This window comes from Schistocerca piceifrons, chromosome 6, assembly GCF_021461385.2.
Source record: "Schistocerca piceifrons isolate TAMUIC-IGC-003096 chromosome 6, iqSchPice1.1, whole genome shotgun sequence".
In the NCBI taxonomy this organism is placed as follows: domain Eukaryota; kingdom Metazoa; phylum Arthropoda; class Insecta; order Orthoptera; family Acrididae; genus Schistocerca; species Schistocerca piceifrons.
In genome coordinates, this window is record NC_060143.1 from 61,199,207 (window position 1) to 61,224,271 (window position 25,065).

The 25,065-nt window shown below is 43.7% G+C and overlaps 1 protein-coding gene across 1 annotated transcript in view; it reads left to right on the top strand.

Annotated features, from left to right (window-relative positions):
- The first annotated feature begins 5,560 nt into the window (after positions 1–5,560).
- LOC124802953 (dipeptidyl aminopeptidase-like protein 6) overlaps positions 5,561–25,065 on the top strand; it is a 765,226-nt gene continuing 745,721 nt past the window's right edge. Inside the window, exon 1 of the mRNA XM_047264042.1 lies at positions 5,561–5,627. Within this exon, the coding sequence (XP_047119998.1) occupies positions 5,595–5,627 (33 nt within the window). The 5' untranslated portion in view covers positions 5,561–5,594. The remainder of the gene's footprint in view (positions 5,628–25,065) is intronic.

The following is a 25,065-nucleotide window of genomic DNA, read 5'->3' on the forward strand; positions in this document are numbered from 1 at the left end:
AGGTAAGCAGAGATCACTCTTCCTTACGTACCGTATACTGAATTTTGCAGTATTTATTGTTGCTGCAATTTTTAAATCAGTACGCTAGAACGTGTCTCAGTGCTATCAATCTCAAGGCCAAGACCTACAGACTTCAGATGACGATTGTTGGAGTTCAGTTATCGATAAGGATGGAAACTGCATTAATGCATTAAAATTTGTACTACGGCCGGGACTTAAAAACCGGTCTCTTGCATACTAGGCAAAAGTGCTAGCATTGCGACTAACATGTATTCAAGGACTACCAAGGTCGAATGCCCTCCCTAACGCAAACTGTATACCTCCGAAAAAATGTAATTCCATCACATGAATTTGTTTTCTTCGGTCGTGAGAGAAACTTTTAGGTTTACTACAAGAAAGAAGGAGTTTGTGGCATTTTGAGGATGAGAAATACAATAACATGGATATGTTTCGGAATCTATGGTGTGAAATCGCTACGTTATTGGAAACCACTAGCTTTGAACAACTTAAAAATTATATAATAATTCATTTAACGTTACTTTATACTACATTACACATATTCTCTAACTGTGTAGTTACTTCAGCCTTATGCCTATAGTTACTGCGGCACGCCATCTACAGTACAAGTAAAATCTGTATCGAAAATTTCGGACGTGGATTATTACCTGAAAAAGTTTTGTGTTCAAGTGGCATATATCAATTCTTCATTTTGCCGTAGTATACCTTTTCTTTTTTCTATTGGTGGAGGGGAGGGGGTGGGAAGGAGAATGGGTGTTGCAGTAGGTGACGCTGCCTGTCTATTAACCATTATTACCCCTTTATTGCTGTTTCAAAGTCAATATGAGTTTCTTACAAAATACTGCCTTCAAATGATGTTTTGTGTTTCCACTTCCCAGTGCTTTAAGTGTTCAGAGTATCTTATTCTAAAATTTAAGTTTGCCTTTCACAATTATACTGAGTTAGAATCATCAAAATTTAACTGACGTAAGACCGCTTTGCTGAATTTATCTGAAGTTGTGCAGAGAGTTTTGAATGTCACCACAATTCAGCTCAAGTATATGTCCACCCCCGGTAGCTGAGTGGTCAGAGCGACAGAATGTCAATCCTAAGGGCCCGGATTCGTTTCCCGGCTGGGTCGGAGATTTTCTCCGCTCAGGGACTGGGTGTTGTGTTGTCCTAATTATCATCATTGCATCCAGATCGAAGCGCAAGTCGAAGAATGTTAATTTCTTCATCTCATATATTCATAAAACGTTCCACAGCAAGAGTCACAATGCAGCACTTGTCTCCAGGCACGGAGGCATCGTGGCTACTATCCCACACGAGGATGTTAGAGTAGTTTCCTCCAAAAACTGACGAAGCTAATCGGACGCAGTGTGAGTTAGCTGTCGGACGCTGGTATCGTTATATGTCTGGCGACAGCGTCTGGCGACCGTTGTCGGTGCCACTGTGACCTAAACTGAAGGTCCCCAGTCTGCCGAGCGGGTCTGCCCTGACGCATTCGCCTCTGTGCGGGTGATTGTGGACCATTTATCGCGGTCGGGTCAGTGGTCTGGATGCAACGGTATTGTGACGCACCTGTACCTGTTTGCGTAGATCACAGCAGGTAGGGTTTACCACGCTGCCAGACGACGCAGGATTCCCAAACATAGTCAGAAGGGTGGGTGAACTGCTCATGGGGCTGGTATGGAGTGGCCGATTTAATGCAGAGTGAATTATCACCGCAGCCGCTATTGGAATTTGGTGCAAAGCAAAGGAAGCCCCATTGGAAAGATGACAGGAGCGTTTGAACTGTAGTGTGATATGACTGAACCGATTCGTGTTCTTGACATGAAGGACTCTGAATGCCCGGGAGAGATGCATCAGTTTTCGAGATTGTTTGTTGTTGTTGTGCTCTTCAGTCCTGAGACTGGTTTGATGCAGCTCTCCATGCTACTCTATCCTAAGCAAGCTTCTTAATCTCCCAGTACCTACTGCAAACTACATCCTTCTGAATCTGCTTAGTGTATTCATCTCTTGGTCTCCCTCTACGATTGTTACCCTCCACGCTGCCCTCCAATACTAAATTGGTGATCCTTTGATGCCTCAGAACAGGTCCTACCAACCGATCCCTTCTTCTGGTCAAGCTGTGCCACAAACTTCTCTTCTCCCCAATCCTATTCAATACTTCCTCATTAGTTATGTGATCTACCCATCTAATCTTCAGCATTCTTCTGTAGCACCACATTTCGAAAGCTTCTATCCTCTTCTTGTCCAAACTATTTATCGTCCATGTTTCACTTCGATACATGACTACACTCCATACAAATACTTTCGCAATTGACTTCCTGACACTTCAATCTATACTCGATGTTAACAAATTTCTCTTCTTCAGAAACGCTTTCCTTGCCATTGCCAGTCTACATTTTATATCTTCTCTTCTTCGACCATCATCAGTTATTTTGCTCCCCAAATAGCAAAACTCCTTTACTACTTTAAGTGTCTCATTTCCTAATCTAATTCCCTCAGCATCACCCGACCTAACTCGACTACATTCCATTATCCTCGTTTTGCTTTTGTTGATGTTCATCTTATATCCTCCTTTCAAGACGCTATCCATTCCATCCAACTGCTCTTCCAAGTCCTTTGCTGTCTCTGACAGAATTACAATGGCATCGGCGATTCTCAAAGTTTTTATTTCTTCTCCATGGATTTTAATACCTACTCCGAATTTTTCTTTTGTTTCCATTACTGCTTGCCCAATATACAGATTGAATAACATCAGGGAGAGGCTACAACCCTGTCTTACTCCCTTCCCAACAACTGTTTCCCTTTCATGTCCCTCGACTCTTATAACTGCCATCTGGTTTCTGTACAAATTGTAAATAGCCTTTCGCTCCCTGTATTTTACCCCTGCCACCTTCAGAATTTGAAAGAGAGTATTCCAGTCAACATTCTCAAAAGCTTTCTCTAAGTCTACACGACGACTATATAGTATACTGACTCTCCGACGATGCGTAGAATAGGCGGAAGTAGGCGCGCTAACATGTCGTTTCGCCCTGCGCCTTTTTGTACAGAGAAATCTGCGAAACACAAAATCACGCATTGTGATGTTCTGACCTATCCTGCATCCCCTGTGTCCTTATCTGCGTCTCGTCTAAATGTCAAAGGAGAGTTTTACTTCCACAACATGTAGTTGTTCATACAGCTATACGACAGAGAAAGCTGGAAGCAAGTGAGGTTGGTAGGGTAGTGTACGCTGGCCTGTCTCGGGAGTACAGACATCGGGCACGCATCCCACCGAGTACTGCCCTGCTGGCTGGAATGATGAGCAGTAGTCTCGTTAGCAGATGTCGATCGTTCGCTAAACTGAACGGAAGGACCGAGGAACGACTTCTTAAGAATGTTCGTTCTCCATTCTTTTCAGGTTGGGCTACTTTTCTGCTTCGATCTCATTGAATCGGTCTCGTTTTGTTTCGACTGATCACACGTCACCCATCCCAGTTCCAGCGTTCCACTTTCCACCTCCAGCTTTCTTCCTTCAGTACGGAGTTGCAGTTTCTTTAGTTCATTAAGTTCAACCTTTCTTATTCAATTTCAAACATCTGTCGAAGTGTCTACTTCTAATTCTTGGCATACTCCATTCGCTGTTGACGCCATGTAATTTATGACTTCGTTGTAACTATTTTTAAAACTTAAACATGAAATTTCTGCTCGCTAGAACGCTCTTTTCGACATGCTAACCCGTGTTTTTGGAAGCAAAGCGCCTGTAACTTTCGTTCTCACGAATAACTTTTATCAGTGTTAATCTTTACCTCTACACATGTATATTGTATGATCTGTCAAAAAATAAAACTCTAAAATGTAATTAAATAAATTTATGAAAATAGTTGCTTGCACAATTTTTCCTTTTCAGCTTCTGAGGTATTCGCATTTCAGTTTCATTTGGTGAAGTCGCCCATTGATTTTGTTATAATTTCAAAAATTTCTGGCCCGACTTTTGTTTGTCGTATATATGACGTTTATCTAATCTTCCAGTTATGAAAACGACAGCATTTATTACATATTTAATTTTTTTTATTGTCATATAGTTTGTGTGACAGGAGAAAGAGTTTCCGTTGCTATCATTTTATGAATTATCTTTTTATAAAATTTAAGCTATACTTTTTATCCAATATTTTGACGTTGTAAGGTATAGGCGTAGTCATCAGGACATGGAGGCAATGCTGCCCCCTCTGCCCTCCCCCCTCCCCTCTACATAAAAGCAATTTTCATAAACTACACTCACATTACACCCAACTCCTCTCACAGAGAGATATATTATCACAGTATCAGTTTGAAGAGAAGCAACAGATGAAATGCACACTGCAATCAGCACGATTTTTGGTGAATATTTTGCCACAAATTGCCAAGAAGATATCGAGAAGTTGAAAGATTGAAGGTTGAGAACGTTGAAGCCCACCCATTGTCAGCCTATCAACTACCTCAGCCTAGGCTAGTATGGAGGAAACATTTAGTTCGAACAACAGAACCTTTTAGACCGGCTTTGGAGAAAGAAAAACTTTGTCTGAGGAAATCCGTGCAACAAGACTGGATGGAACCGCGATAACAAAATGGTTCAAATGGCTCTAAGCCCTGTGGGACTTAACATCTGAGGTCATCAGTCCTCTAGAACTTAGAACTACTTAAACCTAGCTAACCTAAAGACATCACACACGTCCATGCCCGAGGCAGGATTCGAACCTGCGACCGTAGCAGTCGCGCGGTTCCAGACTGAAGTGCCCAGAACTGCTCGGCCACACAGGCCGGCACGCGATAACACCTTCCGGATCCCCACAAGGAGGAGTTGTGTGTTTGCAGGTCCCTTAACAGCACAAAATCCTCCGTCAGTGGGGACAGTGGGGTGAAGTCCCCCTCTTAAACTAACGCCTTTCATATGAGAGGATAGCAAGTATAAGTGTTGAAATGAACAATCTGTGGGGTATTTGTACTAGTGCCCTCATTGCCCATTTACCTGTTCACCGGAGGACCAAACGCTTGCAAACGAAAGAGCCCTAGGTCTTGGACAGTTTCGTACAAATTTCATCTTATTCGGAAATTTGGTGGATGGTATTGCTGTATGTTCATTGTTTATGAATATGCATGTGCTGTGTGTATGTATTCGTGGGCTGAGATGAGTCAATCAATAAATTACATAATCAGAAAATAAAATTAACGGAGGACGAGTAAAAGTGAATGGATTCCGGTAAGGGTCAGTCACGAGTGAACTAGTTCCCGAAGATGAACGAGTGTGACCGTCTCTAGACGGTGATGCAGCGCGGTCTCTACAGCAGCAGCAGCGGCAGCAGCAGGCACTCGCAGCCCCACGACTCCCAGCTCGCTCCCTAGGCTAGGCGCGCGCGGCTGCGGACGGCGTTGCATCGCGCGTGTGGCGGGATTGCAGGCCTCCGCGGCGCGCGCCATGCGGCCCCGGGCCGGCCCCGGCCCCCGAGCTCCCGCCCCCGCCGCCGCCCGCGCCGCCCACGCCGCCTCCCAGCGGAGACCGCCCGTAGCAGCGGCCGAGCTGCAGCCGCCAAGACACCCACCGCAACCGGACACCGCGCAATAACACAGACATGTCCGACCCCGACAACAACTTCGACGATGAGGTAAGCGTCGCTCTACCCTCAGCTCTCTTAGGCCCTTATTACACTAATAAACACCTTTGACAAATCTTTCATGAAATGTTGGGTTTATCTCTTTCATAAGATTTATATAGTACCAAAGAATTGATAAAACGGCCTTCATAAAAGATATTTGGCAAAGTTCCTTTACAGTGTAATACGAACCTAACAGGCGAGTCATTTAGGAAACATCAACAGTCAGCAACAATAAGACGAGTTACTTAGCTACGTTTGGATCCTGAACAATCATCCTGTCATCTGAGTTATATAGAAACAGAACGAACACAAATAACACATTTTATCGAGTTATTAGTGAGTCAGAAACCATTACGTCGGTATGCCATTTCCTATACGGCTACCATGTTGCAAATACTCATTCTGATTTAGATTAGTTGTTACAACGTCAAATGTCATACATTTCTTATTCCCTATTACAGCATTTTTAACAATGCACAAGTTGAGATTCTGTCAACACATCATTAAGTCCTGCTTCGTTACTATATAAGGACACTGTGAAGCACATGTATTGTAACGCTCTAGGGGATTACTACTCTAGTAACTCCACTATAAAATGCTAGTGATAGTGTATCCAAAGGGAAGAAATCAAGCACTAAATTTTCATGTATTCCTTACCTATTGAAGGATTACGATTTTATTCGAGCGACAATCGAACCTAAGGTACTCGTACTTCACTCAAAAGACTATTTGCGAAACCAAGTCCTATTACTCCACAAAGTTAGCAGGTCTTTTAATAACCTTAATCAATCACGTAATCACTTCTACTTTCTCGTAAAAGGACTGTTCAGAGTACCCTTATAACAGGAACAGTATTCTATGTAGGTGAATGACTTATAACAAAACACGGTTCCTGAAACAAATTTATTCTGATGCCATTATTATTTCTACTTTATCAAATATTGTTTCTGGAGTTAGGAACTTGCTTAATTCTGTATAGGAAATATTAGTAAATAATAATAGTAATGCTGTCACTGTTGGTTGATAATATTTACTGGCAAAATGCAACCTAACACCAACTGCGTACTTACGGCTATCCTTTGTGGCAGTTTTTTAGTACGACTTAAAAAGAGAGAGATTATTAATTGATCACCGATGCGTCGGTCTTCGATTGTCTTCAGGAGACGTACGGGTTGATTACATGAATAATTGACCTTTTGACCCGGATTGCCTTCACGCAATCAGAATCTTCGATGAAGATACCTAAGGGACCTATTTGAACATAAAAAAGGGAAAGGAAAACAAATTAGTGCAATTTCGTAAGAGAAAGATTAACAGATCGGAAGTTGAACACATTAGTGGTCTCCCAAATACAATCGAGACACAGCGATAAAGAGCGAACCTGTAACAAAGCTCACATACAATTTGAACATCATTTTTGTTAGTGAAAGAAAAGAATAAGAAAATTACTGCATCATTAAATATTAGTATATTTTGAACAAATTAGCATTAAACTTCTCAGCATTGACAAATACACAACAAATGCATGACTTACATCTGATATTTATTTTGTGCATGGCGCAGTCCAATAATCGCTACTTTGTCAGTCCGTTCCTTCTTAAAAATTAAATGTCCTTGCTTGTGCGTAAGTACATTGTATCCTCACCCGAGCTACCGAAATATTTGTTCGTCATTTCACATAGTTTTTACACAAAATAAAAATATAACTTGTAGCAATGCTTCGTAGTACGTCTTAACATGTCGGCGACCAAAAGTACAAGAGATAATGAAGTCTCTAGAATATTTCTTAACAAAAGATAGAATGTTCTTTCTTCTGTTTTGTAACTTCTTGCTACCAAGCGCTGCGGCAATGATTTTAAACATCTGCGGCCAGTGGGTCATAGTGTTTATTTAGAGTATTTAAACGCTGGTCGCGCGTTTTGGTATAGGCGCAGATTAAAAAAAAAATTATTTCATCTCTTTACTCTCGCGCTGTGATGCTTAGCAACTTTACGAACTACAGCTCGTTGGCTGTCCTTTTCTTTAATGACAAATATCTCACATGCAAAGTAGCTGAAATCCAATAATATTACATGTTACATGTGGGCATTTACAAACGTAAGTAAAAAAACTTGAACTTGGTTGCAAGCCAAAAATGTTATACAATCATTTCATTTGCAAAAGTGAGCAATATATTCTCTGGCGATAGAAGAAATGTCCACTGTAAAACATCTTCTTAGGGTCGTAAATACCGTTTTTGTGGCAACCAAATAAATGCGATGATACATCGGTTAATAACAATCCACATCCCAGACGTAATTACTACACTATTCCAGAAATCGTACATTCACTGATCACTCCAGATATAGCTTCGTCGAGAGCTAGCTGCTCACTCCATGTGCCACAAAGACTTCTCGCACCACACCGCGCCTTTCCACCTTTTAGATCCAAGCCTAACACTTTTCGTTGCGGAGTTAGTTCCTACAGTATTTCCATCTTGTACAAGCCTACATTCCCTAAGAATTGACCTGTTATGTACTGCATCAAATTGCAGAATGAGGAAAGATATTTAATTAAATTTCAGTTCAAATTGCAATTATTGACGAATCTATTGCAGAGCACTAAAAGGCTACCCTCCTCATGTTCCTATGAAGTTTGACAAGAAAGTTGTTTCAGTTCCAAATTTTGTATCAAATATAACGAACACATACTTATCTTCCTTACAATGAAAACTGATGAGCTTCCGCTACCGTATCACCATTCACCCTCCCCCCCCCCCAATGTGTCAAGAGTTCATTGAATAACATAGCAATAACAAATAACGTTTAAGTCAACCAAAACAAACACTGAAGCGACATTATTTTGGCGGGAGTAAGACAGAGGATTGGGAGTGAGGAAACTATTTATCTAATAGTTGCATTACAAACATTAAGACGTCTAACTTCCCAACTGTAGTTATTCAGCAGCCTGTCACAATAACAACGCAGGAACTACAGTGAATTATCAGAAAGTCCTACTGGATTTTAGTACCAACTGAATGACACATCGGTCGCATGGCCTTCAGGAAACGCCATTGAGTGTCACACACGTTTTCTACTTTCAACTACAAGGAGAATAGACCATTATTATTAGAACCAACTTATCAACGGCAAGAGAAGTAAACAAATTATTTACAAATCAAACCATGTAACACACCAGGTTTTTCGGTCTCACATAATGTGTGATAACCATTAATTGAGCAAAACTTGCATGTAGAAAACGTAATCAGCATACAACAATCGTCGTACGTAATTAACTATGAGAGTACATAAGGTTTCACTTATAAATGCTGGCATTAACTTAGAACTGTTACCGATACTTTATACTAAATCTCGTAAGAGAGAAATTGTATTGTGAGAATGTTGTTGGTATATTCTCTTTCTAAAGAATTATGTTCGTGTGGATTGACAATGGAAGCAAGATATTATCCTTTCAGCCTGTTTTTGAACAGTTAACGCTTTGCTTGAGAGTGTAAATTCGCTGAAAAGTTTTCGAAGATGACATTAATAAATTGAAGTATGGAGGGTAACACAATATTCAGATGCATCCAGCACCAAAATTAGCAGTTACATGCAGCGTAAGTGTTGCTGAAAACGCATTTGAAAAAATCCTAAGCTCTTCAATTCAGTTGAATTCAAGAAATGGTAGTGATGTAACATTTCCCCTCGTAGTATTTTTATTGCTGAGAGTACATCTTCCCATGAATTTCAGGGACTGTGTTTTCCTTTTCTAAGGTAAATAACAAATCATTTACCAGCAAAATATCAAATGAATCTTACATTGTTCTTCCACTGGCACTACTTCCGCTAAAAATGATTATGAAGGTCGTGTCACCAGCGAAGAACTCTGTATCTGTTTGTTCACTTTACGTTTGGTCTCTTATACTGATTCTCAAAGACACAGTATGAACATCCACATTTGCGAAAATTTCGTTTATTTCAATCTTGTCGACGGCAGCTACGTGTGGTAAAGTCATATGGTATTTGGCAGACTACAAAGTTTAGATCCATGGTCCAATGTAGAGGAAGGGGGAGGATAGGATTTATATCACGAATATACTCTTCTTCGTTTAACTTTTTACTGGTTAACAGGGTGTAACTGATTCCAGATAATATCCGCCCAGTCATGTAGGTTACTGCCATAGTCATTAAGTGAGATGTACTTAGATAAAAGTAATATGTAACTACAGTCCTGGAAATTGAAATAAGAACACCGTGAATTCATTGTCCCAGGAAGGGGAAACTTTATTGACACATTCCTGGGGTCAGATACATCACATGATCACACTGACAGAGCACAGGCACATAGACACAGGCAACAGAGCATGCACAATGTCGGCACTAGTACAGTGTATATCCACCTTTCGCAGCAATGCAGGCTGCTATTCTCCCATGGAGACGATCGTAGAGATGCTGGATGTAGTCCTGTGGAACGGCTTGCCGTGCCATTTCCACCTGGCGCCTCAGTTGGACCAGCGATCGTGCTGGACGTGCAGACCGCGTGAGACGACGCTTCATCCAGTCCCAAACATGCTCAATGGGGGACAGATCCGGAGATCTTGCTGGCCAGGGTAGTTGACTTACACCTTCTAGAGCACGTTGGGTGGCACGGGATACATGCGGACGTGCATTGTCCTGTTGGAACAGCAAGTTCCCTTGCCGGTCTAGGAATGGTAGAACGATGGGTTCGATGACGGTTTGGATGTACCGTGCACTATTCAGTGTACCCTCGACGATCACCAGTGGTGTACGGCCAGTGTAGGAGATCGCTCCCCACACCATGATGCCGGGTGTTGGCCCTGTGTGCCTCGGTCGTATGCAGTCCTGATTGTGGCGCTCACCTGCACGGCGCCAAACACGCATACGACCATCATTGGCACCAAGGCAGAAGCGACTCTCATCGCTGAAGACGACACGTCTCCATTCGTCCCTCCATTCACGCCTGTCGCGACACCACTGGAGGCGGGCTGCACGATGTTGGGGCGTGAGCGGAAGACGGCCTAACGGTGTGCGGGACCGTAGCCCAGCTTCATGGAGACGGTTGCGAATGGTCCTCGTCGATACCCCAGGAGCAACAGTGTCCCTAATTTGCTGGGAAGTGGCGGTGCGGTCCCCTACGGCACTGCGTAGGATCCTACGGTCTTGGCGTGCATCCGTGCGTCGCTGCGGTCCGGTCCCAGGTCGACAGGCACGTGCACCTTCCGCCGACCACTGGCGACAGCATCGATGTACTGTGGAGACCTCACGCCCCACGTGTTGAGCAATTCGGCGGTACGTCCACCCGGCCTCCCGCACGCCCACTATACACCCTCGCTCAATGTCCGTCAACTGCACATACGGTTCACGTCCACGCTGTCGCGGCATGCTACCAGTGTTAAAGACTGCGATGGAGCTCCGTATGCCACGGCAAACTGGCTGACACTGACGGCGGCGGTGCACAAATGCTGCGCAGCTGGCGCCATTCGACGGCCAACACCGCGGTTCCTGGTGTGTCCGCTGTGCCGTGCGTGTGATCATTGCTTGTACAGCCCTCTCGCAGTGTCCGGAGCAAGTATGGTGGGTCTGACACACCGGTGTCAATGTGTTCTTTTTTCCATTTCCAGGAGTGTATTTTTGTAGCGTACACTTCCAGAATATTGAAACCATGTCTTCCAGTAACGCATTTCCTTCAGTTAAGGTTAAAGCAATTGTTTCTTTAGCGCTGTGCAGGTGGCTAAACAAAACTGCGATGAACTGCACAACTCTTCCTTCAGTTAATCAGTTTTCTAAGATCACGGGCACGAAAATACTGAAAGTCAGTCGTACGCTTGTTTTGTTTATAACTCCGTCTATGGGTGAATTACAACTTTTTACAAGTATATACTGGCACTGTGGTTCCCTAAAGCAAGATTTATATCATAATCTCAGATCTAAGGCCACTGTGGTTGTATAATATTAGATATTTGACGGTGAAAGTTATTTCAGAGAATAAGCATTGATGGAACAATGGTTTTGATGGAACAATGGTTCCTAAGCAGTGATTGAAACTGACATAACTTGACTTAGATCTTTCAACAGCACGATAATGGACGGCGTACTACCAAGAACAATGTTCCGATTCCATTGCATGTTGAAACAGTGAATTTGAAACAGTGTCCTATTAGTGTTTAGTCGCTTTGATCCCGTGTAATCCAGATCCGTGTCAAATTTAACGAGACGGAGGTGAAGCGTGAAAACAAGATCGTGCATTAATAAAACATGAAGACATAGATGGAGACAGAAAAGTATACTGAGCATTAACAAATATCTCACTTGTAAGTAGCAGAAGCGTCAGTTTCGTACGGGAAGATAACCGCCATTGACGAGTGCTATTACCTCAAACAATGGTACAGCGTTTATAGTTAGGTGTCACGCTGTTGTTGATGCCACCTATCAACTCTCGGCATTAAATATCGTTTCATTCAGCGAGCTGCCTGTTGCTGGAGTTATCGCTCCGCAAGCAAAACTGTAATTGACCGCCGGCCGTAGTGGCCGAGTGGTTCTATGCGCTTCAGTCTGGAACTGCGCGACCGCTATGGTCGCAGGTTCGAATCCTGCCTCGGGCATGGATGTGTCTGTTGTCCTTAGGTCAGTTAAGTTTAATTAGTTCTAAGTTCTAGGGGACTGATGACCTCAGATGTTAAGTCCCATAGTGCTCAGAGCCATTTGAACCATTTGTAATTGACCACGTGCTGTCATAGGATAAAAATCGCCACTTATTACACATCCAAATATATATAACACAACAAGGATATCATTGCGAAGCCTGTGGCCTCATAGTTAAGTAGTGTATACTTGCCATACTATCCAAAACAAACATACAGTCTCTTCCGAAAGCATCTGAATTTCGACCTCTCACCATATAAAATGATGTGTAGTTAAGGTGTACTTCTCCTAATAGTATTTGTAAACTGTGAATATGTTGAGTTGATAGCAGTGCTCTCGAGAAAATAGACAATGGAGAAGTACAGTACAAATGTCTCCACCGTGGATTTCCCAGCAGCAATACAGCTGAGCAGAACGCCGATCATCCGAAACACTTCATAAATTTAAAAAAAAGGAGAAATAGCTTAAAATTTGTTGGTTGGTTACGTTATGTTTTCATTTATATTTTGAACCTTGCATGAAAGTCTTCATTAAAAGATTTATTCGTAGACTTGTGATCTAATGCACAACGTTGGTTTATATATTGGTAATACACTGAACTACTTTTATCTGGTCATCATTAATCGGAATATTTTGTTGTGACTGTACAGTATTTGATACTCCAAAAGTAACAGCGGAAACAATTGACAACTAGAATCACTAAAATTAAATTCAGCCAAACATCAGGCTCAGATCCTCCCAAGGTGTCAGCTAACAAATTGACACTGAGACCTACCGCGCCTTATTGTTTCTGTTTGTTGCGAGTGTAAAATGACATTGATGATGATGACGTTCGGCTTGTGGGGCGCTCAACTGCGCGGTTACCAGCGCCCGTACTAATTTTCAACCTTTGCTCAGTCCAATCTCGCCACGCGCATGAATGATGATGACAACACGAACACCCAGTCATTTCGAGGCAGGTGAAAATTTCTTACCCCACCGGGAATCGAACCCGGGACCCCGTGCTTGGGAAGCGAGAACGCAACCGGCAGACCACGACCTGCGGACTAAAATGACATTGAAGAGGAAGATGTTACTTTCTACGAACGGCGTTTCTACAGGTAAAGGATAATTGTAGAAAAATATTGCAGCTAAATCTGGGATCGAAGTTTTTCAAAGATTTCAGGATATTCAGACGTGTTATAGACGTAAACGACAGGCTGCGGAGTGACAATGATTTCTGATGAAAAAGTTATTTGCATTTGGTCGTCTACAATGTCGGTAATGACAATAGATCAGCTGACGAAATTGGTCCTCAGTCTGAAGACAAAATGACACATTGAGAGACAACAATGTAGCTTGACAAAGTATTTCATGTGGTAAGTGGAAACAAGTTGAGCCAAACTGTTGCTGGTGAAATGGCTGAGTGATGGTGCTGCACATAAACGTCATACGACTCTAGCTCAAGAGAAACTTATGGTTACATTGGCGTTTAGACCTGACCGGCCTTTCGTTTGCAATATTTGGTGAATATATGTGTAAAAATTAGTTATTTTTTACCTGGAAATAATTATATTGTTTGCGTTTGTAGCTTTTAACCACCTTTTATTTTTTCATACTTCACGGATTATACGGGTTTTGTATTGTCTTGATGATGTAGAATTCCGCGTAGTTCTGATAAACGAGATTCCCTGTGAACCCTTGATTACTTTGTAATTGTGTAGTAAACGTCTTACAATGATGCGTTGACATTCTGATAGGGGACAATAACTTATCCGCGGCCCTTGTCCGTATTGCATCTGTATTGTGGTCAAATATCCAGCTGTGATCCTGAACACAAAAAGCCTGCTTTATCGGTAGCGGTCATCGGCCTGCAGGTAGCTCATGGCAGCGCTGGTCGCTGGGTGACGCAGCGTTTCGCATTGCAGCTATTCGCCCGCAGTGCAGCCTGCGCTTACGACACGTAATCGCCTCTCCGGAGCTTCCAGTAGTTACCTGCGCCACAAAGCATTGTCTCTCTGTGTTGCGCTCACCCTCTTGGTTTAAAATACGTGTAAAACGACCAGGAACACGTGTCCAGTGCGGACTGAAAAAATAAGTTAATACATAACAGCATTCCATATTTTCGAAACAGCTTCTGTGAGTGCAGAGTGAAACTCATACGGCATTTTCTTCTGAATTTCTGCGCACGTATCGGAATTGTTCAACTATAACAGACTTTAGGAAACAGAACGTAGCCTACAGGAGATACATCACAAGGGTGCCTGAGGTAATGCAAAGTTATTACCTGTCAATGAACCTGAAGAGTTCTCGCTTCCCACGCCCGGGTTCCCGGGTTCGATCCCGGCAGGGTCAGGGATTTTCTCAGCCTCGTGATGACTGGGTGTTATGTGATGTCCTTAGGTTAGTTAGGTTTAAGTAGTTCTAAGTTCTAGGGGACTGATGACCATAGATATTAAGTCCCATAGTGCTCAGAGCCATTTGAACCATTTGAACCTGAAGCAGCAAAAATTACAAGTACCTTAGACGCCAGGGTTAATTTCTAGAGTGGAGAACGTACTGGTTTTCACAAGCACACTATTTGCACACTTTACTTCACTTTTTTAATTCTATGAAAATACTGTCACTGATCAAACAACACTATAATAACTGTCTTCATGTTCGATGTGTGTTTGTTCAATTTTTCGTTCTTTATTCTCCACATTTTCAGACATGGCATTGCTTTCACATCGTAAGTTGAACTTGTCAGCCAAACGGGTATTCTCAAGACAGTTACTGCGACAGAATATCATTTGTAGATAAACCCGCTCAAATTGTTGTATTATTTCCCACCGGGTGAGTTGGACCTGAACAAAAGTCCTCTTAAGACATGAAAGCGGTTTTTTGGCTGGATATGCAGTTTCAAATGTCCGATAATAGCTTTCGGTAACGGCGGCGCTGCATATTTTAGTGATATGCCTCCCGTGTTCGGAAACCAACACTCAATCCTGCAGAAAATTTACAAAAGTTTTATCCTATAGTTTTCACAATTGTCGATGGACTCTATAACTGCTTTGTTGTAATATTTACACATGAACAGTGTTAAATAGTTCTCTTCATTCTGTGGTCCGCAGTCCTCCAAAAACAAGGAAAAACATTATCAAAAAAATGGCTTAATCACTACGGAACTTAAAATCTGAAGTCATCAGTCCCCTAGATTTAGAACTACTTAAATCTAACTAACCTAAGGACATCACACACATCCATGCCCTAGGCAGGATTCGAATCTGCGACCGCAGAAGCAGCGCGATTCCGGACTGAAGCGCCTAGAACCGCTCGGCCACAACGGCCGGCAACACGTTGTTCTGCAAGGCTGTTTTTCTACACTGTATTTTTTTTCCTATTGCCCATTTTTGACACACGGTAATTTCCAAACTGTAACGTACATCTTACTGGACATAGTACGTTATCCGATATTAAACGGGGTCAAAACAGAGATTTGCTAGTACTGACGAATAGAAGATGTACGTGCCACTTTTTTCGCCCCATTTAAGATCGGACAATGTATTATGTCCCAGCGGATGTAGATGACGGCTTTAAAACGGTCATGCTGTCAAACTTGGCCAATAACTGAAAATAAATTATGCTACAGAAATCAAGCCTGTGTCGAGCCAAATCTTCCTTCAACAGCGTTGTCTTCGTTGCTGACAAATTGGGTCTACAGACAGATCTGCCAAGCCGCATCTGTGTTAAGATTTCCAGAACGATATTTCTCAGCCTGATCATCACGTCGATGTAGGCGGACCGGAGTAGTTAGTTGTTAACCTTTTAGATGACAGTCGTATAAAAATTTTAACTCAAACAAAAATGATGAAAATAATCCGGAATGTGACGCCTTCATCAGATTTTGTTAAAACTCAAATTTTTCACAATTACCAACTCTTTCGCCAGGCAAATACATACTGGTACTGAATGGCGGAACTGTATCTGCGTTCTCTTTTTGCCAACCAACCACTAAGCGGTCTGATTAAGAAATCATAACGACGACTTGTTTGTACATACCCGGAAAAAATGGAACCACCTCAAGAATAATACAGGGTGATTCAAAAAGAATACCACAACTTTAAAAATGTGTATTTAATGAAAGAAACATAATATAACCTTCTGTTATACATCATTACAAAGAGTATTTAAAAAGGTTTTTTTTCACTCAAAAACAAGTGCAGAGATGTTCAATATTGCCCCCTCCAGACACTCGAGCAATATCAACTCGATACTCCAACTCGTTCCACACTCTCTGGAGATGTTAGAGAATTGGCTGTTCCCTCAGCTCGAACAAGAAGCACAACAATTCATATTTCAGCAGGATGGAGCGCCACCACAATGGCACTTATCTGTCCGTAACTACCTGAACGTCAACTACCCTAGGCGATGGATCGGCCGCCAGGCAGCCCGTGACAGAGCACTTCATCACTGGCCTCCAAGAAGCCCTGATCTTACCCCCTGCGATTTTTTCTTATGGGGGTATGTTAAGGATATGGTGTTTCGGCCACCTCTCTCAGCCACCATTGATGATTTGAAACGAGAAATAACAGCAGCTATCCAAACTGTTACGCCTGATATGCTACAGAGAGTGTGGAACGAGTTGGAGTATCGGGTTGACATTGCTCGAGTGTCTGGTGGGGGCCATATTGAACATCTCTGAACTTGTTTTTGAGTGAAAAAAACCTTTTTAAATACTCTTTGTAATGATGTATAACTGAAGGTTATATTATGTTTCTTTCATTAAATACACGTTTTTAAAGTTGTGGTATTCTTTTTGAATCACCCTGTATTTTTTTGACATCTGAGGTGAAGGATAGCTCATCATTGAACTAGTGCATAGAGATTCGTCAGACACAGTCTGAAAAGCTTGTAAGGGTGTCGCAAAGTAGGTTGTTGGACCCTTTATGATATAATTAGCATTGAATGTTGCCAATCAGGCCGTTGCTCGCGCTAAATCAAGCCGGCGGCCGGATACGGTGTCGTCAAACGAGTTCTTCGTTTGGTTTCCTAAAACCGAACAAGAGGACGATACAAAGACTGGACATGAGACGGTAGTACGAATCCAACCCGAGCCTAAGGCTGTGCAGTCTCATGTGCTATCGTCATCTGGCGGACCCAGTTGCATTTGCGAGTGGAATGGCTTGATTGGCTAACTTCAATGTTAATTAACTCGGAAACGATGCCAAGTATAGAATTTTCTTCTTAACAATTGTTTCTAAGGATATTCTACTCTGCCTTATCCTTACATGGCTTTCAGGCTGTTTCTGACCATCATGTAGAACAAATTCAGACCAAATGGAACTCACATGTCCCAATGAAGCATGCTTAAATAGTCGCATCAAGAGTATAAAATTTCAGACCAAATGAAATACACATGTCCCTATGACGCATGCCTAAACAGTCGCATCAGCTTACACTGCAACCCCTATCCCCTCCGTCCTGGCAGCTACACAGGCGATTATTCTCGCATGCAAGCGATCATAAGCGTGCCGAATGGCATCCTGCGATAGACTGAACCAAGCATCTTTCGCCTTTCGTTGCAAGTCAGTAACGGTTCTTTCTGGCCTTGTAGACCGAGTAAGCTCCCGCTTCATCAAGTCCGGTATGTGTTCAAATAGCGAGAAGTCTGGTGATCTTGCTTGGAAACTCGGTTGTTGTACATTGCATAGAGCAAGTTGCCTCGCACCACCCATATGTGAATTTGCGTTGTCCTTCTGAATAAGCTCATCACCTTCCTATCGAAGAAATGGTAGCAGCTCGCTTTACAGCGCAGAAACGCCAAATATGACGGCGAGTTGTAACTGACGGCTTTCCACACCAAGAAGCCTGTAGTGTAGTGGGCGAATGCACTCTGGAACGCTCTGGAAATGGCATGTCACCAGGTCGAAAAATTGTTCAAATGTGTGTGAATTCCCAAGGGACCAAACTGCTGTAGTCATCGGTCCCTAGACTTACACACTACTTAAACTAACTTGTGCTAAGAACAACACACACGCCCATGCCCCAGGGAGGACTCGAACCTCCGGCGGGAGGGGCCGCGCCGTCAGTCACATTCGCCAGGTCTACTACATACAAGTATACGTCCATCATACGGACAGAAACTGCTGTCACCACTGTAGACAACGTGCTAAATCCTGCCTAGTCGTCGGTTATGAGATGTCTAGGAAACCTGCTTTCTCAGAACGCTAGACAGCAATTCAAGCAAATCGTATTAATGAGTTTTATTACGCATTAGTAAATGACAATACTCAACTTTGACAATTACACAGATGTGTTGCAAGCAAGGGCGACAGACAAAATAACAATCTTCTTCAGGATTCGAATTTTTTTTGGACCGGTGGGGGCTCGGGGGGCAAAGCGGGCAGGGGTCGAAACCCGAGGCCTGGCCACAGTGTCCTCCTCACCACCACCGAGCCTGTGGTGCTTAGGGAAATGGGAGACACAGGAATCAACAGTAGTGGAAGGCGTTGTTATTTATTTATTTGCATGTGTTTTTGTAATATTCACTAATATCACGAAATTATGTGAACACATCGGCGAAAGAGAAAAGAAATATAAATTCTGGTTAAAGAAAAAGAAAGAAAAAAGGAAAAGGAAAAAGAAATAAAATCCGCGCAATCTGCGACGCGCTCTCCCATCCGCGGAGGTCAATGCTCGGCCACTCCGGCCGGCCTGCCCCTGGAGAGTCAAAACAGAGGATGCACTGAAAGACCACCTAAACCCCATCTGATGGTCGATGAGATTGACAACCGAACCGTCATTTTTCTTGTTTCACTTACTGAAGAACCAGCAGCCATTTTGTTTTACTTACTAAACAAACATCCTTAATTTGTTTTGGAGAATGTGTCTGCGTAAATTGTGTTGAATAAACCTTTCCCATACCTGGGCTGCTTACCTGTACTTACCAGCAGCGGACACATCACAAACAATGCCACGAAAGGCATAAGCAGAGGGCAAACATACTTACGTCCCTTCACCCTCCCGTCACCCCTGTCTGTTTTGTGTAATCAGACAAAATTTGCTAAAATTTTACGTAATGAACGTAAGGGCCACCTATTCAACATAATATAGGAGTTGGAAATAATGCGATGCCTTAAAATTATTCGTGACTTTACATCCTGCAGTAGCCCACGAGCAACAAGCCGTTCGTTGTCCGCATGCAACCTGTGCAAGAGTCACCTGGTGTGGACCATTACAACCCGAACTCTAGAGTTTTAACCTCCTGCCCGCCTGGTCACCGCAGAGGCCCAGAATAATTTTAGGTTTAGAGCAGTACAGGAGAGGTTGGACTCCGGCAAATGCTTTTAACACACTAGTTTTTAACATTTAGGTTTAGCAGCACAGCATTCTAGCTGTGTGTATGGATGGGCCTGAACAAGGCTGCTCTGATTTCCCTGATCGTGACCTCGAGGTCAAACTGTCTGAAGACTTTACTGGCCGCAGGGCAGTGGAACAGATGAAACATGCTTCTACTGCTAAATTCCTTGTCTGTTCCGGTTACCTGAGTGTATCGACACTCTACAACGCTTGTACCCAGCATATGTAGTCCAGAATATCCACGACGTCCTCTTCCAACTACAAAGGCTGGGGAAGGAGCGGTCTTTTGCTGGGTACCATAGCACATGGGTGTTGTGGGGAGCGGAAGATCGGATGTAGCAGCCAAGGAGACGTGTCGTGATCCTCACTTAGTTCAGTGTGTCATCCGCTTGCATGCTGTCACCTCGCTGCTGATGTGCAGGTTCCTGTGTCGACTGGAAGAAGAATGGCTGGAAGTAACAGACAATAAGGTGCGTCCAGAACGGGGACGTGGTGTTTCCCTCCTAGCCACACATGCGGGATGAAGTCCTTCGTACTCGTCTTCGCATAGGTGACAGCCCTTTGACGCATGGATTCTTGTTCCGACGAGAGCACCCTCCAGTGTGTGGTTCTTGTGTTGTGCTGACCACAATACGCCACATTTTATCAGACTGTGTTTTATTTTACGACCAAAGTGTTGCAGCTCATTTCTTGACGGATTTGCCCGCTATTTTAGATGAAAATCAAATGAATGTATTATGAATTTTGAAATTTTGTGAACTGTTTGACTTGTCCCCAAAAATTTTATGGCTACGTTTTTAACGTGTTATTGGGGTGGCCGGCTCATCCGTGCTTCTGGTAAATGATCAGCCAGCTACATATTCCTGTGAATCTATTTTAGTTTCCCGCTTGTCCTCCTCGGTTTCACTCAACCGCTTCTTAACATTTGAACACTTTTAGCGGTGCCTTCCTTTAGGTGATCTAACGTGATTTTGCTGGTGATAATGGGTCAGCCTGAGTGACAGTGAATGCGATTTTATTTCAGATTGATTTTTATATCTTTTCACTCATTTTATCAATTTCAACCACATTAGATCCTACTAACTTCGCAAGAACGCTGACAACCTATTCGTTGAGCGTCCCTAAGCGCTCTCACACACGCACACACACACACACACACACACACACACAGACACACACACACACACACACACACACACACACACACACACACAAAATGACTACAATTACTCCATTAAAACTGCACCGCCATGAAGGTGGCATGTAACAGATTTCAAACTCGTATGCATGGATGCCCAAATATTAATGCTTAAGGACAGCTGAACGAAGTAAATAGTAGTAACGCAGTCTATATATTGAATAAGAGAAAAGTTTACGCAGCATATTTCTCATTTATAAATCGCATCTGAATTTTGGTTGCTTGTGAGAAGATCTTGTTACGATTCATGTAAAAATGAGGAACATCTGTCATCATGTGTCGGAATTAGACAGTGGCAGAATTCTGACCTGACAGAATCGTAACCTACTGAAACTGAATTTACGTTCTGCGATACTGGTATTCCTGCTATAATCGGTCATTTGGACAGCAGTCGCTAGATTCCTGATGTGTTAAGGTCGGTGGCTGGGCCCTAACATTGAGTTTGGCATGGAATTATGCTTCAACAAGATAACGCAAGACTGCATTTCACTCCTACTGTCCTGGCCCATCTCGACACACGATGTGTTCCACTATTGTCCTGGGCAGCACGCTCTCCAAACGTCTCACCCATTCGAAACATCTGGTACTGGGTTTCTGAGGATCTTGCACGTCACCATCACCATGGACTCTGGCACAGGTCTGAAGCAGCATTGAGGGTGTCATTCGAGATCAGGTCGACTTGATGTTCAAACGAGTTTGAGCCATTGTTCCAACCAGAGGTATCAGCTCAGTGCATTAAATTTCTGTCCTGATACCCAACCAAACCACCAACAGGTTGATATTAATTGAAGGTGGAGGTGGGAGGAAGGGAAGGAAGTGGTAGGAAATAAATATACCAGCTACATCGGGACTTTACACAGAATGACTTTAAGCAGAATCAGCGATGGCGAATGAAAATGTGTGCTGGACTGAGACTCGAACCCAGGGTACCGTGACTTCTAGACAATTGCGTTAACTACTACCCATTGTGATGTGTTCATCAGAAATGCGCGGACTGCTCGGCATTCTCCCTGGCTGACCCATACTCTCACCTGGCGCCATCTATTGGTAGTCCTCAAACTTACTAATTTTAGATTCCCACTCCAGGTCGAATATAAATGTGCATCCGCACTGCAATTTCTTCATTCATTGCCCATCGAGGCGAATCAATTACTTGAATGTGTGCTGTCTCTTCTTTTGGGTATGTCTGATAGAAGGTTGTATGTCGGTACGGACAGACACCATGCATTCGTATAACCTACAGATTTAATCACATGTACTTCTTTTCACTAATGAGTTTTTGGTTATAGAGGTCTTTCACAGAGCCGCTTCCAAGCTTCCCTTCTTCTCACACAGTCTATCATTAAGCTCCTCAGGCAACTGCAATCCTCTTCGAATCACATCATCCATCATCTGATAAATCCATCTTGTGCGTGGTCTTCCAATTGGTGTTCGTTCAGAATCTGTCCATTCTAGGGCTCTTCTCGGAAGTCTTCCTGGTCCCATTCCTCTAACGTGGACGAACTACGAGTATTTAAGCCTGTAACTCTCCATAGTTTCTTTTAGGTTTTTGATCCGCAGGGTGTTTCGTATTTTTTCATTCTTTGTCATGTCCTTATCGCATCCCGTGCCCGGGTTCCAGGGTTCGATTCCCGGCGGGGTCAGGGATTTTCTCTGCCTCGTGATGACTGGGTGTTGTGTGCTGTCCTTAGGTTAGTTAGTTTTACGTAGTTCTAAGTTCTAGGGGACTGGTGATCATAGATGTTAAGTCCCATAGTGCTCAGAGCCATTTGAACCATTTTGTACTTTGTCATGTCCGTGCTTGTCTTACCGAGAATCCCTAGTAGAAAACGCAACTGTGTTGCTTGTATTCTGCTCATATCTTCCGTTGTCCGAGTCCGACATTCTGATTCATATGTTATAATTGTCATGTAATATGACTTGTGCATCTAGATCTAAGCTTTGGCAGGTATTTCCCAATTCCTAATTTTGTCCGATGCATAATAACAAAATTTCCAACAAATTTCTATTCTCTCCGAAATTTTCTCTTTCATGTTTCCTTTCTTGGTTAGTTTACTTCATAGTTACTTGGAAGCATCTACTTCTTCAGTAATTTTTCCATTTCCAGTTGCATCCTTTACTTTTTTCGTTTATCCTATTGATGATGTATTGTTTCTACTTTACTGTATGCGCATAAGTTTCACGTGTTTCAGTTTTAATGGACAGCGGTGTATATCTCGAGAGACCGCACGTCGGACAGTTCTCGGCATTGGCTGCAGCGCCGGGCCGGGCCCGGCCGGGCCGTGCTTTATGGCACACGCCAACTGGAAAGGAACGGCGCACTCGACGCGCACATTCTCGTGACACGGCCGCAGCTAGCGCCGCGCCGGCTAATTGCCGGCTGTAGGGCGGCGCCAAATGGCAATTTCCGCCGCGTTACGCGCGTCACGCTGGCCACGAGCAGCAACCCCCCCCCCCCCCCCGGCCATCCGTCCAACCCCCTCCACTACTCACCCCTCCCCCCCCACCTCCCCCAACACCACCGTCCTGTTTATAAATAGGGCCGGCAGATATTAAAACCCAAGCACGGCCGTCACGCAGCTCCGCCGCAGTGTCCTCGTAAAAGCGGCGCTTAAATCTTCGTCACCTCGGCTCGGCTCGCCTCCGGGCGCGCCGCACGGGCTAATCTCCGCTTCGCCGCAGCCGGCGCTCAGCGAGGCACTTCAGCAGCCGCCGTATCCGGCACGGCAGCGCCCGACGTACGCGGCACGTTCCCCAGCCCTGATGGACTCGCCAGATGAGCCACCTGACAAGCACTTTACGGCCAGGACACTGGAATGGTCTTTTTCTGCTCTCACGTTAAACACTTTACACAGAGCTTTTCCTTCAGGCGTGTGTATGATAAAGCCCATTACATTCATTCCGGCACCTACCACTTTCCTCTGTACAGAATGCTCCCCAGCTCTATAGCCGACGTGTAGTCATACAGTTTTAATTACCACCTAGGAAAAATGAAAAACTCACCACAAACTTCGTGGTCATACTAGTCCTTCTCTAAAACTTCATCTTTAATGTAACGCATTTTTTCCAAGAACAGGTAGCGTGGAGGAGATCTTTACAGCAGAGTGCATTTTTGCTCTACAGAAAATATTCCGCCTCGAAAATCACCGGCCGGCCGGAGTGGCCGAGCCGTTCTAGGCGCTACAGTCTGGAACCTTGCGACCGCTACGGTCGTAGGTTCGATTCCTGCCTCGTGCATGGGTGTGTGTGATGTCCTTAGGTTAGTTAGTTTTAAGTAGTTCTAAGTTCTAGGGGACTGATGACCACAGCACTTAAGCCACATAGTGCTCAGAGCCATTTGAGCCAACTACTTAAACCCGGAACCTCGCGACCGCTACGGTCGTAGGTTCGAATCTTGCCTCGGGCATGGGTGTGTGTGATGTCCTTAGGTTAGTTAGTTTTAAGTAGTTCTAAGTTCTAGGGGACTGATGACCACAGCAGTTAAATCCCATAGATCTCAGAGCCATTTGAACCAGCTACTTAAACCTAACTAACCTAAGGACATCACACACATCCATGCCCGAGGCAGGATTCGAACCTGCGACCGTATCAGTCGCGAGGTTCCACACTGTAGCGCCTAGAACCACTCGGCCACTCCGGCCGGCGTTTAAATAGTTCTAAGTTCTAGGGGACTGATGACCTCAGCAGTTAAGTCCCATAGTGCTCAGAGCCATTTGAACCATTCGAAAATCACCACTTCATCGGTCTGGAAATGCCTTCCCTCCAATGGTTTCCTTATCTGAGGAAAGAGGTACAATGTGAGTACCATGTCAGGAAAATACGGGGGTTCAATCAAAATTCGATAGCTAAAACACAGAGCAGTCCGTTACTGTGAGCTGTTGTGTAGTGCAACCACCTACCATCTTGAACAGCTAGGGAAGACGAAATTGGTCCTCACTAAATTTTGTGAAACCATGACTATTTAGATGCAACTGGGTTCTCCGCATCCCATCAACAACGAAAAGCTATAACAAAATGGCTCTGAGCACTATGGCACTGAACGTCTGAGGTCATCAGTCCCCTAGAACTTACAACTACTTAAACCTAACTAACCTAAGGACATCACACATATCCATGCTCGAGGCAGGATTCGAACCTGCGACCGTAGCGGCCGCGCGGTTCCAGACTGAAGCGCCTAGAAGCGCTCGGCCACACTGGCCGGCAAAGCTATAACACACAAGGTGTTAGACTGTTATATGAACAATCAAAAGGTCCTGGTGGAGAACAACGAAACAAGCAAATAATCGTA